The 16,644-nt window shown below is 37.2% G+C and overlaps 1 protein-coding gene across 2 annotated transcripts in view; it reads right to left on the bottom strand.

Moving 5' to 3' along the window:
* The window catches only part of LOC5565323 (protein phosphatase 1L), a 112,519-nt gene that overhangs the window by 11,713 nt on the left and 84,162 nt on the right, over nucleotides 1-16,644 (bottom strand). The window contains exon 2 of one of the 2 annotated variants that reach the window (XM_021846839.1): nucleotides 10,887-11,070. In XM_021846839.1, the coding sequence (XP_021702531.1) occupies nucleotides 10,887-11,070 (184 nt within the window). Of the gene's footprint in view, nucleotides 1-10,886; nucleotides 11,389-16,644 lie in introns of both variants that reach the window. The other variant, XM_001649601.2, reaches the window with a different exon arrangement.

Below are 16,644 nucleotides of genomic sequence, written 5' to 3'. Positions count from 1 at the left end.
ACAAACTGAAAAAGCTTATTGAAAACAACAAGAATAATTATTGTTTTGAATCGTTGTTAGTTCTCTGCGTGTAACATATTATAAAAATAATACATAAAAAATTAATTTCATCACAGCAGTATTGCCAATTTTGATGATTGTCATTGTGCTTTGTAAGGTATTCTGAAAATGAAGCAATTGTTTTTCTATTGTGTTTTAAATGTGATGTGGGTACTAAATAAGCCATTCTAAGAAAGCGTAGGTTATTTTTCATATCAATTCTATATTAGTACTTCCATAAACCTAAAAAATCTACTCATTTCAGTTCTCTTCAAATTTAAAATATATTTTTTTGTAAAAAAAAAATCAGTGAAAAGTGATTTTATGATATCTGGAAAATTGTAGCTAAAAAAACTTGATATTTTTCAGAAGGTTTCTGATTGATGATGGTTTTGAAGAACAAGTCTTTTATGAAAATTAAAAAATATAGAAATTTCCAGCCAATTTCTATCAATTATTGATTTTGATAACCTCGAAAAATCGACCGTTCTAAACGTTATTACTTTTTCGTGTGAAATTTAATTATTTGGGATCCTATTTTATTATCACAACATTATTTGAACGATATGCAGAAAATCGATTGCGATTTCATTTATGAATTAAAAAGATATAGTATGCGCATTATTTTTGTTTAATTTTTGGAAGAGGTCTTCCGGAAAGCAATCCAATAATTGATTCAAATAATTTTCGGGTATTTTTTCATGTATTTTGACTTGAGTTCTTCTAAGATTTATACCAACGTTTATGAGGAAAAGCTAAGAAAATAATCTGAACGCAATGAACCTATACTGTTCGTCATAAAGTCCAATTGAAACAAATACTGACTCGCGACAAAAGGGTTGTCCGCGAATGACACTTTCATGGTTTCTTGAGTGGATTGTTAAGTGCCACTCTAGATGAGAAGAAAGTGAATCAATAGTTTGCACGATGGTCAGGGATGGACGATCAGACTGAAGGGTGTTTACATAATTCTCCCGCTTTCATTATTGTCAAGGTTTCTCGGATTGCATTTCAGTGTCTTTTCCGTTCATTGTGAATGAACTGCTATTTTTAGCGGAGAAGTAGAAAGATACGCATAACTGGTAACGGTACCGATAATTCCGAGTTCTCCCACGATTTCCTTTTTAATTTTGTAGGTTGAAGCTGCAATTCTATACGACATGTTTAAATTTGATCTTGAAAGTTATTTAACTTTGTGTGAAAATATGCATTATTTTTAAGGTATCCTCTATGCCTGGATACTAAATTCATTAAGCTCGTACATGTGAACTACACCGTGTCCAATATATTCTCATACACTTTTTCTTTTCTTTGATATAACTTTACTGAGTGTAAGATAATCCAATGTTGTAGTATTTCATTGTAGTCTGGTAGTATTATACTAACGTAGAATAGCTTGTTTTATGAATAAGAAAAAATAATTGCTATGATAAGTGATGAAATGTCCATTGAAGTCGTGTTTTGCACTTAAAATGAATTTTTGTTCATATTGGTCTGGTTTACAAAGTGAAAATCAGAGCATTCACAAAAAAGTTTCAGAAACTTTTAGTTAATCATATTGCGTTTTGAATAGATAAATATTGATAAAATTTGATAAATATATGTGCGATAACTGCAGATTGAAATTGGGCTCTGCCTATGAGCGTGCCGCTGGAAATATTTTTCGTAAATTCTTAAGTTGATAAAATAAGTTTATAATTGAAATATTTCCAAAATATTTCCTGTAGTGAATCAGTATTATAACCCCTTTCAAAAAATATTATCACCAATGATGTCAGTTAGACAAGCGCAAAGTAATGTTATCTCGAATTTGTATGAGAATATACTGGACACGGTGTAGCTGACGCTAATTCAAACCAATGCCGCAAAATGAAGTTACTACATGAGAAGGGTTTAGAAACCACTATCTGAGAAAAACATCATATTTTGCGTGAACTAATGACGACCTAATAAGTATTGTATTATGGTGTCATGCTGAAAGTGCCTGGGTTCGATTCCCGGTCGGTCCAGGATCTTTTCATAATGGAAACTTCCTTGACTTCCCTGGCCCTAGAGTATTTTTGTACCTGCCACAAGATATATGAATGCGAAAATGGCAACTTGGGCAAAGAAAGCTCTCAGTTAATAACTGTGGAAGTGCTCATAAGAACACTTAGCTGAGAAGCAGGCTTTGTCCCAGTGAGGACGTAATGATAAGACGGAAGGAAGAAATAATGGTGTCAAAGTTAAAAAAATATTCTTACTTTCTGAAAAACGTCAAATAGATCAATCAGAATTTTTGTTTTGACATTCATGTTTTCAGATAAGCAGCTAAAACAGTATTTTGAAAAACTTCATAAAGAGTGATCAGATACTCAAAAAATTGAAAAAAAAAAAAGATCTTTATAGTTTAAGGCAAGGTTTAAGATGGATTCTGGTACATATATTCATAGAAAATTATAGGAAAAAATTAAAATAGATTGACAATCCCATTTATATGATAGTTACTGTCACGATTACATCCTATATTCCAAATGAAACATTGCAGGAATCGAAGTTCAAATAAATGTATTCGTTGTTTCGATGTATTAAAAAAACGTGTTTCAAAAGTTTACTACAAACGTATCATCAATTACCCCCCGAATTGCTCTTTGCATCGATGGCGATAGGAAATGCATTACTTATCGTGTATGACAATCATTTAGCTCGATAATGTCGACAAATAATCCATCATTGCCGAAATCGTTTGCAAAAATCACATTTTCCATCAATATTGGCCGAACAGTGCGGTTCATTGGCAGCAACTGATAACAACTTTGTTGCCTTATCATCCGTACTTCGAACTTAATCTCTAGGGCTCAAACTGCCTGTGCTTGCTATGGAGAAATGAAACAAGGTAATAGATCTAGTATTGTAAAATAACCAGCTAACTGATAGCATCGCTCAAGTAATGTTCATCCTTGTCCCAATTTCTGTAGATTCCCACTAATCAAATATATGTATGCAAATGACGCATGTGAACTCGTCAGGTAAAACCAATGATAACGAATTCTATAGGAAGCCTGAAGAAAATTCAATGAAAGTGGATAAAGGTTGTTAAGAAATGGTGTCCGGCCATATGAATGAATGCCGTTTGGTTGAACGCAATTTGGCCGAATGCCATCTGGTCAAATGAATTATTTGGCCGAATGCCACCTGGCCGAAACATGAACTTACAATCATTTCAATTGCCAACAACTTCACAAATGTTAATTGTAGCATTGAAGGGATCAGAAGTGCGACAGCAAATCAACGTAGAGCAGTTGTTTCAAGTTTCACAGTTCAAATTATTCCGAATGACGAATTAAAATGTAGTTCAATCTAGTTAATCTAGTTTTACGGAAAATATTTCAGTAACAATAAAACGTAGAGCGTGTGAAGAAATTATTTAAAAAATTGAATTGATTTTGAAAGTATCTTTGGAAATATAACTAAAACTGAAGAAAAAATGAAAACTTGGAATTCACAACTACACTTCACATACACGAATATTTGTAGGAAACTTATGAAATAACATGAACAAGTTTCCAGAATAAGTACATAGAGGCATGCAATTCGTCGACGAATCATCAAATTAGTTCTTAAAATGTCTCACGTGTAATCAATCATCAATCATTAGTAGAATTCCTGGAATAATTTTAAATGAAGAACCTATTAAGAGTTATATTCAGGAGATGAATTTGAAATAATTAGTAGTTTTTCTGGTAAGTTTTTAGGCCGAACGGATTTCTGGCAAATTCTTTGGAAGATCCGTGGTTGAGTCCCGAAAAACCAGCAACAAAGCATTTTCAACCCACCAAGCGCAGTGAAAATCGTCTCTATTCCAGCGTCAGTATTCATAATTGTGTAAATAGTTTTCTGGCCACAATCAGCAAATATTGAACGAGTTGAATCATTACTAAGTTGTTGGATATTTCTACTGTGATCTCATCGTTTGATTTGCAACTGTGTTCTTATCATCACAATTGCAATGTTTACGCAACTTTCGAACTCCGAAAACAGTAAAATTTCATTGGATTTCTGAACGGCAGCTCCAAGTTGGTAGTTTGTTTTTTGCATTGAAAACTCCTTAGGAGAGATTGAAGATACGTAGACCCCTTTTCTAAATATCCTGAAACTGTACTGTAACACTGTAGGTGAATAATTTGATAAGATTTTTGCACAGGCTCTGAAGTTTGCCAATTGATGTCTAACAAGATAGTTCAAAATTGCGTTTGAAATACACAAAATTTCGTTTCTTCCATAACATGCCTTATGAAGTTTTATAAAAAGTTAGGAAAATTGTCTAAATCTTTACTTTTATGTGTAGAAGAAAATTTTATATATATTCGACGGCGTTTTAGAATATTGATGATACAACAAAATCATTCGTGTCATCGATGTCCAAGAACGTCATTTGGATTATTTTGAAACTCCATTGAAGGCAGTTCAATGGAAGTTATATAATTTCTGTGAGCTTATTTTTCCATAAGGTGAGATAAACTCCAAACAAAAACTTTCGCTAACTTGATATCTTCATGTAAAACTTGTGGATTTCGTAGCCGTGCAATTAATGTCACCAGGCATTCAACCACCTCAGGCCAGTAAACTTCTCGGTAGAAATGTTTTCCGTCTGGTCCACTGGGCGTTGTATGCTAGTTCGTTGTCTAGTGAGGTGCTTCCTTAAAAGGGCTCTATCCCATTTGGTATAATGGTAATTCGGCATAATATTATTTTTCTTAACTTTTCACTCGTTAATGATCTGCTGCAATCAAATTTTGTCGAAAATAACGAATATATACAGCAGAATTTATTCACTTCCGAGCACCGACCGGCGCTCTCCAAGTCACGCTCGTAGCTGTGAGTACTCATTTCTATCGCTTCATGAAAAAATAATATGAAGAGTAAAAAATTTATGTATAAGAGGGTGAGCTCGTTTTAGTCAATGTTATATCTGTCTTCTTAAATTTGTGATAATATATAAGCTTGATTTTTGAACGTGGCTTTGGTGCCACGATTTTGTAGCTGCAAACACAAATCACCTAGCCTTACTTCAAAGTTCATTATTCTCGTTTTCTTATATTCGAGGGCGCAGAAATTGATCATGAAGAGCAACCAATGTTTAAAAGAAAGCAAATCTCAAGAAAGATGTTTATCAGTCAATATACACGATTTATAATTCAAGCGAAACATAAAACAGGGCCTTACTGCAGTACGCACACATTGAGAAAGTCATGTGAGAAGATTTCATGTTTATTCATTAATCCTATTTCAAACACCGACACTTTCTAATTTGGTACTTGTGTAGGATAATTATGATAGTATTTTACGTGACACATAACATTTGAAATCTCAGAACAAACAGCATATCGTGAAAACGGTTAAATTCCAATATAATTTGCAGATTGGCCCGTTTAAGAGCCTCCAAACCATTTAGGGCCCAGCAATTAGGTCGGTTTCGGTTCAGCATAGTTCTAGTTTGGTTCAGCATAGTTCTAGTTAGGCCCTTGCAGTTTGGCCTTTTGAATCAACATAGTTTCAGTTAGGCCCTTTTGCGATTAATCTATTTGATCTGAACAACTACCGAAAAGCTAAACATTACATATAATTTGCAATTGATTAGATGGACAAACACAACGCTTTGGGCATCTAATTCTTCCTAAAGAGGTGCACTTTGCAAAAAAGGACCACGTGATTATTGAGCTGAAATCGAATTCAGGTTAACTTCTGCGTTCGTGAGTCCTCTCATGGCGTAGTGGTAACGGGGAGTCGTGAGTACGATTCTCACTGAGAAGACGTGTAACTTTTTCGCAAATCTTCACATCAATTTGTCCATCTAATTACTTACTTACTTATGGGTCCTGGGCACCCATTCTGGTGCATAGGGCCGACGTGAAAGATTTCCATCCTGGGCGATTACCAGCTATCGCCTTGACCTGCGGCCAGGTCAAATTGCCGTCGACTTCTTTTATTTCTTTGTTGAGGCTGCGCCGCCATGATCCTCTGGGTCTGCCTCTGCTGCGATGTCCTGCTGGATTCCATTCCAGCGCTTGTTTGCAGATTTCGTTTCCGCCCCGACGTAGAGTGTGGCCGACCCACCCCCACTTTCGTGGAGGTCAGCATTAGAAATCCAGTTGTGTGGCCACCATGCCCGAATTATGTACCGCAGGCATCTGTTGATGAACACCTGCAGCCGTTGAGTGTTCTCCGCTGATGTCCATCTAATCCAATTGCAAATTATATGTAATGTTTAGCTTTTCGGTAGTTGTTAAACTTCCACTCGGCTGGTTAGCCGTAAACCACGATTCATAATTAAAAACAAGTATTTGATCTGATTTGCACAATTTCAAAATATATTGAACGATTATGTGGAAACAAAAGGGGTAAATATCTAGAAAAATGAGAAACAATACAAAATGTACTGAAGATCCAATCTGGTTTTGACAGTATTATTCAGTTAGGCCCTTTTACTCCAGTTAGGCCCATTCAAATTTTCCATAACGAGTCAAGCCCTTTTAAAATTTATCCGAAATCACTCATAAAATGCATTTTGCGTGTTCTTGAGAATATGCAGAGTTACTTTACGTAGTTATTAATAAAAATATTAAACAAGCGATTTTGCTCACACAGCTAAAAATATGTTGTAAATTTAAGTTTATTTTCATGCACATATTTAGAGCATCGAAATAAACCTAAATTTACACGGCCAAACCATTATTTTTCAATAGAATTCACTTTAAATTTACACGATCATGTAATATTCAAGCATTTTTAGTTGAAAATTGAATGTATGTTCATTGGACTTTACATGATGGTGTAACAACGCACGAATTTAATTTATTGTTACAGTAGACTTCAGTTTACACTACATTGAAATTTAAATATTTTTTCTGTGTACATTTTGCGATTTGACATGTTATGCTAGAATTCCGTGTTGGAAATTTTACCATCTTTCGATCATAAGCTATTCTTTCGAGTTTTTAGCGTCGTGAATCATAGTAACGCCAAAGTCGATATTCCTTACATTGACTTAACGTTGATGTCTTTTATCAATCAGCCTCCAACGCAACATTCAGACTTTTGTTGTTTTTGTTTGTTTTGTTTTGTTGTTCGGGGATAGCCCTTTGCGGGTTATTTCCATGAGTTTAACCAGAACTATAAGGATTTTCTCCTGTAATATTTAAATATCATGGTAAATATTCGCCCAATCTTTTAGTAAACTTAACTTGCTCTTATTTCAAGCACTAAAATTTCAATGGATTATTTTTTTGGAATATCAAAGAAAAGAAAATAAATATTTTTTATTAAGTCAAATGGTTTCATATCAAATAGGGTAGAACCCTTCAAAGGGCAAAAAGCCCTTAACGTGTCCGTGTCTTTCAAAGCTCTATGTCTTCTCCAAATGAGCATTATTCACTTAAATTTGAACATAACGATAATGCTTAATAGTAAATGAAGCATTTCAATATTTTTAAAGTGTACATGTAAAATTGTCAATTTCTAAAATTTCTTCTACAGTTTTACAGCGTTTGTAAAAAAGAAAGTTTACACGTTAAAATTCTTGGTTTGATTATGTCAAAATCAATAAATATTGAAAAAGATTCAAACACGTGGTGTGTATCTTGACACTTTCCTAACTCGATGTCCTTCAATATCGAGTAAGGGAGAATTTAAATTGAATGAATTGTAAAATATAACAATTTTTATCCGGAAAGTCTATATAATTTTTACGTAATCTATGCTATGTTCAATTTATGTTTATGCTATAAATATAAACATAACAAGCATAAGCATTCATGACCGTACAATTCGTAGTTGCTACTCCGTGATTGACCATAATAATCGAAACTGCCCAAGGAATCAAGAGATGTAGTTTGGGAGTAGCTTTCCATTTTCAATGTACACTTTCGGGAACTCCAAACAATAAAAAAAAAGCCAATAATGGCGCTGTCCACGTCCTTACAGTCATCGGGGAAGGGAAAGAATGTTAGTGTGGCACCCATTGTTACTGGCGCCAAAGATCACCTCTGTATCTTCATGGTTATCATGGGAAGGAGCTTTGTTAGTGGAGAGAGATCATAGCTGCATGATCTGAATTCTGAAGTGATGCGATTCATGCAACCTCAGTTCAGCAAATCTCCTATCAATTCTAAAGGCAACTTGAACATACAGAAAGTCTATACTTTTAGCGTCGAACCATTTAAAGGTAATTTTCATAATGATAAAAATCGGGTGGAATGAAGAGTTCTAAGGTTAATGATGTTAATGTACAAGAGAATATGTCGACACTTACAGTGACTAACTGTTCATATTTTGATAAATCATATCAATTCGTAATTGATTGTACATTTAAAATAAAAGCATGGAACGAGCTCACCAAATTGATCATCCATTCTTCACTGAGCAGTAGGGTGTCCCAAAATTTCACTTTGTCTTAAAACTTGGGGGCTCAAACTCCAAATGGTAGCTATGGATGTTACAATCAAACTTTTGTATGGGGGAAACTATGAGAAATGACGTTTAGAGGTTGCCTCACCAAGATTTTCGAAAATAGTCAGATTTTCGTGAGTAATGTCAAACAAATATTTTTAGATCAGAAAAATTTCGTTCAACCCATAGTTTTTAAAATTTTAGCACTTCCATTGTGGTCCAAGATATCTTGGAAAAATAATTACCCTGTATATTTTGCACGCTATTTTTTTTAAATGTTCGAAAACCACGATTTTTTAACACATTTTAATTTTATATCGTCAAAACTTAACGCTAGAATTTTTCATAACTTATTGAAAAATTGGTAACATCATACCCCCAATTGCTTCTCTTTTGATCTTTTCATACCAGTGACTGATACTGAAGAAGAATGATAGTAGGGTGCAGAGCCACTTGGGCACTTCCATGATTCACTTTGGCATGGGGGGGGGGGGTTCGGGGGACGGACCTGGTGTAGTGGTTAGAACACACGCCTCTCACGCCGAGGACCTGGGGTCGAATCCCATCCCCGAGATAGTCACTAAAAATTTCAGTGACGTCTTCCTTCAGAAGGGAAGTAAAGCCGTTGGTCGCGAGATGAACTAGCCCAGGGCTAAAAATCTCGTTAATAAAGATAGAAAAAACAATGGGGGGGGGGGGGTTTCTCGGTTGAATTGCCTGAAATTTTGCCATAAGGAGCACCTCACTACGACGCATATTGTGGTCAAATATGAGCTTTGTGGCTCTCAAAAAACCCCACTGCCAAAATGAATCAAAAGTGCCAAGGATTTGGTCCGGCTCCCTACGCGTATCTGTTAAAAATTAAGCAATTAGGGCGAAATTCTAAGGTACAGAATACTAAAATCTATTTTCTAGTTATTTTTATTAGAGATTTTACTCAGTGGGTTCGAACACTTAAAAGAGTTGTTTCTGAAACAGATTCTACAATGTTTCACTAAATAATATAATATCAACTTCAATGCATCAACATCAACTGCATCAACATTGCCTATCAATAACTAGGGTCGGTGTTCCCTTAGTGGACGGTCCCCTATAGTCGCACTAGTGGCTTTTTACGGTCGTTTCGCTGGTAATCGTAGCAAAATAATTTTTGACATGAAGATCAGTAGCTATTTATCTAAGTACCATTGACACACAGCTCGATTTTGTTCAAAAAATGATCAAAATAAATAGATTTGCTTAAAATTTTAGCTCCCTTGCACCTATAGTTAACCTATTGTTCCTATAGTAGCACTACTAAGAGAAACTATTTTGTTATTAAACAAAATAGTTGATAAATTAGGAACTTTTTTACATCAATCGAACGCTTTTGATCCACACTTCAAAGGATAAATATAAAAGTTTTGTAAAAATACGGTTTTGATTTGTGTTTTGCCTATTCCGTGAGGCTAGTGCTACTATAGGAACAGAAATTAGGAATAGTGCCACTATAGGCACATGTGTTCCTATAGTGGCACAAGCGATAATAAATACAAAAACATGAGTTTTCGTATGTTTCATAATTTTTCCACAAAGCCAAGATAAAAAGCTTTCAGATGATCTAAAAATAATTCCGCAGGCTTTATTTTTCGATTTTATACGAATATTTGTTCTTAGCTATGCGGCTATTGGTACATCGGCTATTGGTGTTCGTCAAACCTACCCATAATAAAAAAAGTCCGTGCCGTAATTCGGTATAGCTCCGCTTTATAACCGCAGATGTTACCACAAAACTGAGAAAGCCATCGCTCAAACCGGTAACGAAACCTGACCAGAGCAGAAACCTTTGTATTACACCACCGACGAACAATCGGTAGAGAGCTTACGCCTTATCATTGTTAAATATTTGTCGAAGTCAATTGCAGTTAGTAAATCATGTTATGTGCCAATGAATGGAAAGTTTATAGAACCAGCAGTGTAAATCTGTAATATGCGTCAATCGATTCATTGACAGGGATTGGAGTTTGCATAGCAATTTAGCGGATATTGCATTACAATTGCGTTAAGTATCATAACAACGTACTTATTTTCAGTGATTGATTTTTATTCATAGATTTTCTATGAAGTCTGTTTAAGTTAGATTAAGTATACAATGCAGTTCGAATAAGCACGATTAAAGCTTTCCACTTGCAAAAGAATCATAATCGAAAACAATTGTCTGTCCAATTTACTATGGACAGGGTAAATTATTGAAAAGAAATCGATCCCTGCAGATGTGTCGTTATGATACTAAAAGCAAAAACAAATGCATAATCTTGCAGCAGTGTGGAATGTCTAGAAATTTTACAATCATTGGTGAAGCAATACATGATTTTATGAACTAATAATGAAGGATGCAAGTCGTTTTTTAATAATTCAAATTTTAAAATATTCGTACTCACCGATCTTCCATCCGTGGTCGGCGTCCCTGCACGGCGTACACTGCACTAGTGCCGCGTTTGTCCTCCCAGCTTCGCTTCTCGGCCTCCGACGCCAGCAGCGCCAACTTTCCGGAACGGGTTCCCTTCGAGAGGCCGAAACTGCTGCTGATTTTCCCGATGAATCCTCGGCTCCATACTTCGCTCGCTTGAAGATAGAGCACAAAGACGAAAATCAACAACCCGGCAATCAGAACCTCCGGCTTGAGCAGATAGACGCGCATCACTTTCCAGACGTAACCGACCGAACTGTTGAGCGGCGATACGCCGACTGCGAACTTGGACAGGAGCTTCATGTGCGATTTGAAGAACGTTTGATAGAGGATCTTATCTTCCAGCTCGTCTTCCATTCCCCGGTGCCGGCGGCAATGATAGTGACCACTGTTGCGCCCCTGTTATCATTCACTGTATATACACAGCTGGCGCAGCGAGGGGTGGGATTTTTAGAGGGGGCTCTACCGTAGAACTAAAAGTGGAAAGGGAAATTTCAAATTTTGTCACGTCTTAAACGATGTCATTTGGTGACACATTGCTATTGGTTTCAGAGCTCCAATTAACGCAGTGAAAGAAAAAAAAATCAAGTTTTCAAAACGTGCCATGCCTCAGAGGTTCCCAAATCGAATCTTGTTTAGGAGGAGCTGTGCGGATAAAAATCTTATTTTTGAATTATGATTTACAAGTAATGAAATCCATATTTTTTAAGGTCATGATTCTAAATAAGCGTAACATCCGGAGTACAAAAACATTATGCGGCGTGCGTTGCATCAAAACATTCGTATCGATCACTCTTTAACCAACACGACGAAGTGCTCTGTTGGTAGAGGATGTAGCTCTCTTTCAGAAGGTTCTTGGTTCGAATCCCGTTCTAGCATTTTATATTTTTGTGTTCATTGACTGAAAAAACTATAAATGCATCATTGATGGATGAGCGAGTCATGATTTTATGAATCGTGCTTTCAAGCAATTATCATCGAAAACATAACGCGTATGTCGCGTTACGGCATTCTGAATTATGATGTCATGCTTTCGAATCGTTGTGTACTTTTATAAGATAAAAACACACAGGAATTGAGATATCAAGAGTCATAATCATCTTTTAACTTATGGATTCTAGGTGAACCAAACATTAAGCGACTGAGGCAATTTAAAATACGTATATGAAACAAGAAAGTTGAATGCAGATTGCAGCTTATGTAAAATTTCAGATTTTTTTTTAACGTCTTTTGTAGTTCAGTAAATGTTTGGTCCTTTTAAGTAAACAAAATTTTTTTTTAACACGTTGCCAAAGTATAGCTTACACTATACGGTAGAAGCTCCGATTTTGGCAAGATTTCGTTTCATGCCATTGCGCCAAAACTGTGCGGAAGTGGTTCCCTCCGAAGTTGTGGGACACTTTTAAGTGGCCGGTTCTTAACTGGAAAATTATTGTTTGGTTTTCATTGTCCTCAGGTATGCCCACCCGATCAGAAGAAAATAACTACTGAAAACCAAATTGAGGTATTCCATACCAGATAATTTCCAATACTTACAACCTGAATGAGGTATGAATGAGCCCTGCATAAGAGGTAAAATACCTCGAATAATACCTTGTGCATGTTCTACAAATACCAAGCTGATAATTAATAGTCTTTTTTAAAAGTGAAATTTATAAATAATAGTTCAATACCTCCAGCAGTCCTCAATAGCTAACGTTGGTATTCGTTAGTATTTTTAACATTTTTTCAAACACCATTATAATACCAAAATAAGGTATTGATAACAGAACAATACCTAATTGTGGTATGATACCAAAATATGGTATGCATAAGTTATTGCGAGTTATTCTTTCCTCCTCGGGCAGGCAACAATGTAGGTTCAATTTTAGCAATTTTTGATCCTGGAATGCACATTATGATAACACCGTATGGGGTCTTCTTTATTATACCCTGGATTTACGGATTCAAGAACTGTACATAGTAGTCTGTTCAAAAATTTTCGGCGATAATTTATTGCAACCGAAGGGATGAATATCCAGCCCTTATTTTGCCTCTTTCCTTGATTCTGCAGTTGAATCTAAGATTTGGGCTGCGTCAGTTTTTGCTCGCCGTATGTCATGACAATTAGTGAGAGTCGAAAATCAGTAACGTTTTCTAGCAGGTAGTCAGCCTCTTTGCTGAAAAGATTTCTGGGATTTCCCTACGACAGAAAATGCTTTCGTACAGAGGGTCGCGATGATAAGCTAGCGAAAGGGAAAAGTCCAGCTTTATGTGCAGCGTAATCCAGAGTGGAAGGGAAAGTCCCAGTATTCTTCGAATATAGCTTGAAGATCAAAGACAGCGCTTCGTTGTTCATAGTTAGATGAATTCCAATCTGTACAGCAGATAAAATTAATGATGTCAGGCAGCTACACAGAACCGAAGACTCTGGTTGTTGCTGCGATGAGGCCTTGATAGAGACCACTGAATTCATACGACTTCGGCAATAGGTTTGGACTCCTTCATAGGGCTTGAAGATCAGGTCACGGTCGTTAGTGACACCGAGAATTTTTGATGTCTTACGGACGGGTTGATGTTGATCATATGCTGGAATGAGCACCTTTCCTTACTCACCAGTCGGACTAAGGCCTGGATGGCCTCTGCTGTACGTAGTCTCCATTCGCCACGCATTCTGCGAAGGGTCCACAACTAGATTGATCCATCTAGCTTGCTACGCACCACACCGTCTTCTGCCAGTCGGATTGTTGTCGAAAACCTCTTTCACCGGATTATTATCGGACATTCTGATAATATCCCCGGCCAAACGCAACCTCTCAATTTTTGCGAGGTGGACGATGGTTGTTTGTCCGAGCAATTGGTGCAATTCTTGGTTTATCCGCCTTCTACACATTCCGTCTTCTATCTGCACTCCACCGTAGATTCCGCAACACCTTTTGTTCGAAAACATCAAGAACGCGTTAATCCACTGCACGTAGAGTCCATGTTTCGTGCCCATAGAGGAGTATCGCTCTAATCAGCATCTTGTAGATGGTAAACTTCGTGCGATGGCGAACTTTGCTCGATCGACGGGCAAGCATGGGAAACATTCACTCAAATATTGCGTTTCTCTCGCTCACTTCCACAAGCGGTCAACAGCGAAAAGCCGAGAGTTTCAATTTCCAATGCGCTTTCTTCTTGTTCGCCGAGCGACAAGTTAGACAAAAACGGCAACAGAATGATTCACTACCGACTTCTTGTGCCGAAGGCATCCGATTGCTGTAGCGAATGATTCTTTACATTCCGATTCCGCACGAATGGCATTCGTGTTTGAGAGCTGAAGAGCGTTTACTGACTGGGAATACACAAGGCGAAATGATTCAGTGAACGCAAAATCTGTACATTTCGCAGGAAGCATTCAGTGATTGAATGGCGAATGCGTTCTTTCGTGTCTTTCATTTAAGAGCGGATAGGTGATCTCTCCGCTCCGTATATCTTTTCATTTTTGGTTTATCTCAATCGTTTGCGATTCATCGGGATTGCGCACATCCTAGTAGCGTTCGGCAGTCACTGAACATTCGGTGGCGGCAGATACTTTGCAGATATTTTATCGGTAGCGTTCGGGTGAGTGAGTGAATTTTCCATGCTTGTCGACGGGTTCTATTGGAGTCCAAAGTAAGCACGATTTCCTGCAACAATGTGTCGTTGTCGGCGGTCACCAGGGAGCCCAAGTACACGAATTCTGCGAGCACCTTGATTACATCACCATCAATATGAACTCTAGGTGGGGGCGTGCCGTGTCGTCATATTGAGCCGCTCGTTCAGTCCGATCCGCCTAGCTTCAGCTCTTATTTGGATGAACGTATCCGGCATCGTCTCAAAGTTCCGTGCTACAATATCATTGTCGTCGGAGAAACCAAGTAGCTGAAAAGACTTTCGGAAGATCTTACCACTCGTATCTATACGCGCTCTTCTCTTACGCAATGTTGAACAGTTAACACGAACGGCCTTGTCGTAATCCTCTGCGAGATTCAAAGGGACTTGAGAAAGTCTACGGACTACGCACATCACTCGCTTTATCGTCGCCTTGATCAATCTTATTAGCCGCTAAATTGTATTCGTGCATAATCTGCCATAGCTGATCTCGGTCAATTTAAAACTGATGAACCAATGATGTGTGGGTAAATTGTATTCGCGGCATTTCTGCAACACCTAGCGGATGGCGAATATCAGGTCCGTTGAAACTCGTTTGCCCATAAATCCTGTCGGATCCCAGCGAATTCTCTAGCAATTGGTGTTTTCCAACCATCCAATCTTCGTTTCTACTACTTAGAGATCTGGAGCCGGAAGTCTTTCGTCCTCCACGTGTTCCACTGGGATGAGCAAACATAGCATTGAACACTTTTTAAGCCGATGGCGACAATCAACTTTGTCACTTTGGTTCCTTTGTGCAGCCGTGATTGTCGGTCCGGATATTACTATTACGATACTGTCCACATTGACAAATATTTTGAAAGACGTCGTCCACCATAATTAGGAATAAGGTAATGATATGACCACCCTAAAGGAATGGTTGTAGAAATGTGGATGTTGAAGTCTCATCTGACTAGTTTTACCAGAATCAAAAGCTTGAACGCTTTGAAGGCTTTGACATGATTTCACCTGCTGTAGAGCATCGCAAAGAAGGTATTGGTAAATCGAGTCAAAAGTCGTACTGCCGGTGTCAGTTGATTTTCACTACTGCGACTCAAACCAAATTGAACAATGACGAGCTGCGCACTACCTTCGAGTACAGTGAATCTAGTAGTATTGCTTGCAATCGCATTGGTTTGGCGAATGAGCACCTGATTGGGGCTGTTGAATGCTGCGAGTTTGGCATAATATTTTCCCAGACCATCGACAATGACCAGAAATGGGTCCGAACTCTTTTTCCGTTGACAACATTCACTTTAGCTCGTAGGCTAGTAGTGTAGTGCGTTAATGCTATCCAAGAACTTCTTCCAACATGCTCGTTTAGCATCTCTGATAGCTTTCCCACAACTGTTGCTTCAGATGTGATATCGATCAAGATTTGCAGCTCGGATTAAATGTTTTTTTTTTTTTTTTTATTAAATGATGTGCCATATTTTTCACATTTTTAAGAGCCTTTCTGGAGAGCCAAGTTGGAGGATGTCAATCACAAATGTCATGTGTCTTATTTAAACTCATCTTGAAATCTATCCTACGTATGTGAGGTAAAAAAATCCTACATATATTGAACTACAACAAATATTTGGTTTCATTCAGATAACAAATCAAACCCATACGGAAGGTATCTGGATAGACCTAGAGTAACATCGTGTCTGTCACACGATATACGAATGTGAAAAGGGCAACTTTGGCAAGAAAGCTCTCAGTTAATGTGCTTGTAGTCCGATACTATACTTTGTCCTGAATATAAAGTGTAGCAATAATTATCGACTTATTCTAAAACATAACGAACATGTTTCCGATAATAACAATTAATGTCAAAGTGAGATTCTATGAAATATGAATTTGTTAGCCGAAAATGGATCACGGATTAGCATTATACTTGATAAAACTCTCAAAAAAACGCTTTCGTCTTATTGGGTTCAATCTTTGTTATTGCTTCTCGAGTTTCTGCTTTCAGTCTAATGAACTGCCTTGAATTATTAACATTCATCGCTGACGTTTCAGTTCGTCTATTGGACCATCTTAAGGACCTAAAATTTATTGATAGTTTAATATGTGTATGATATTGATTTTCATCG

This window comes from Aedes aegypti, chromosome 2, assembly GCF_002204515.2.
Source record: "Aedes aegypti strain LVP_AGWG chromosome 2, AaegL5.0 Primary Assembly, whole genome shotgun sequence".
Classification (NCBI taxonomy): Eukaryota; Metazoa; Arthropoda; class Insecta; order Diptera; family Culicidae; genus Aedes; species Aedes aegypti.
This window is presented reverse-complemented; position numbering and strand designations above follow the sequence as displayed.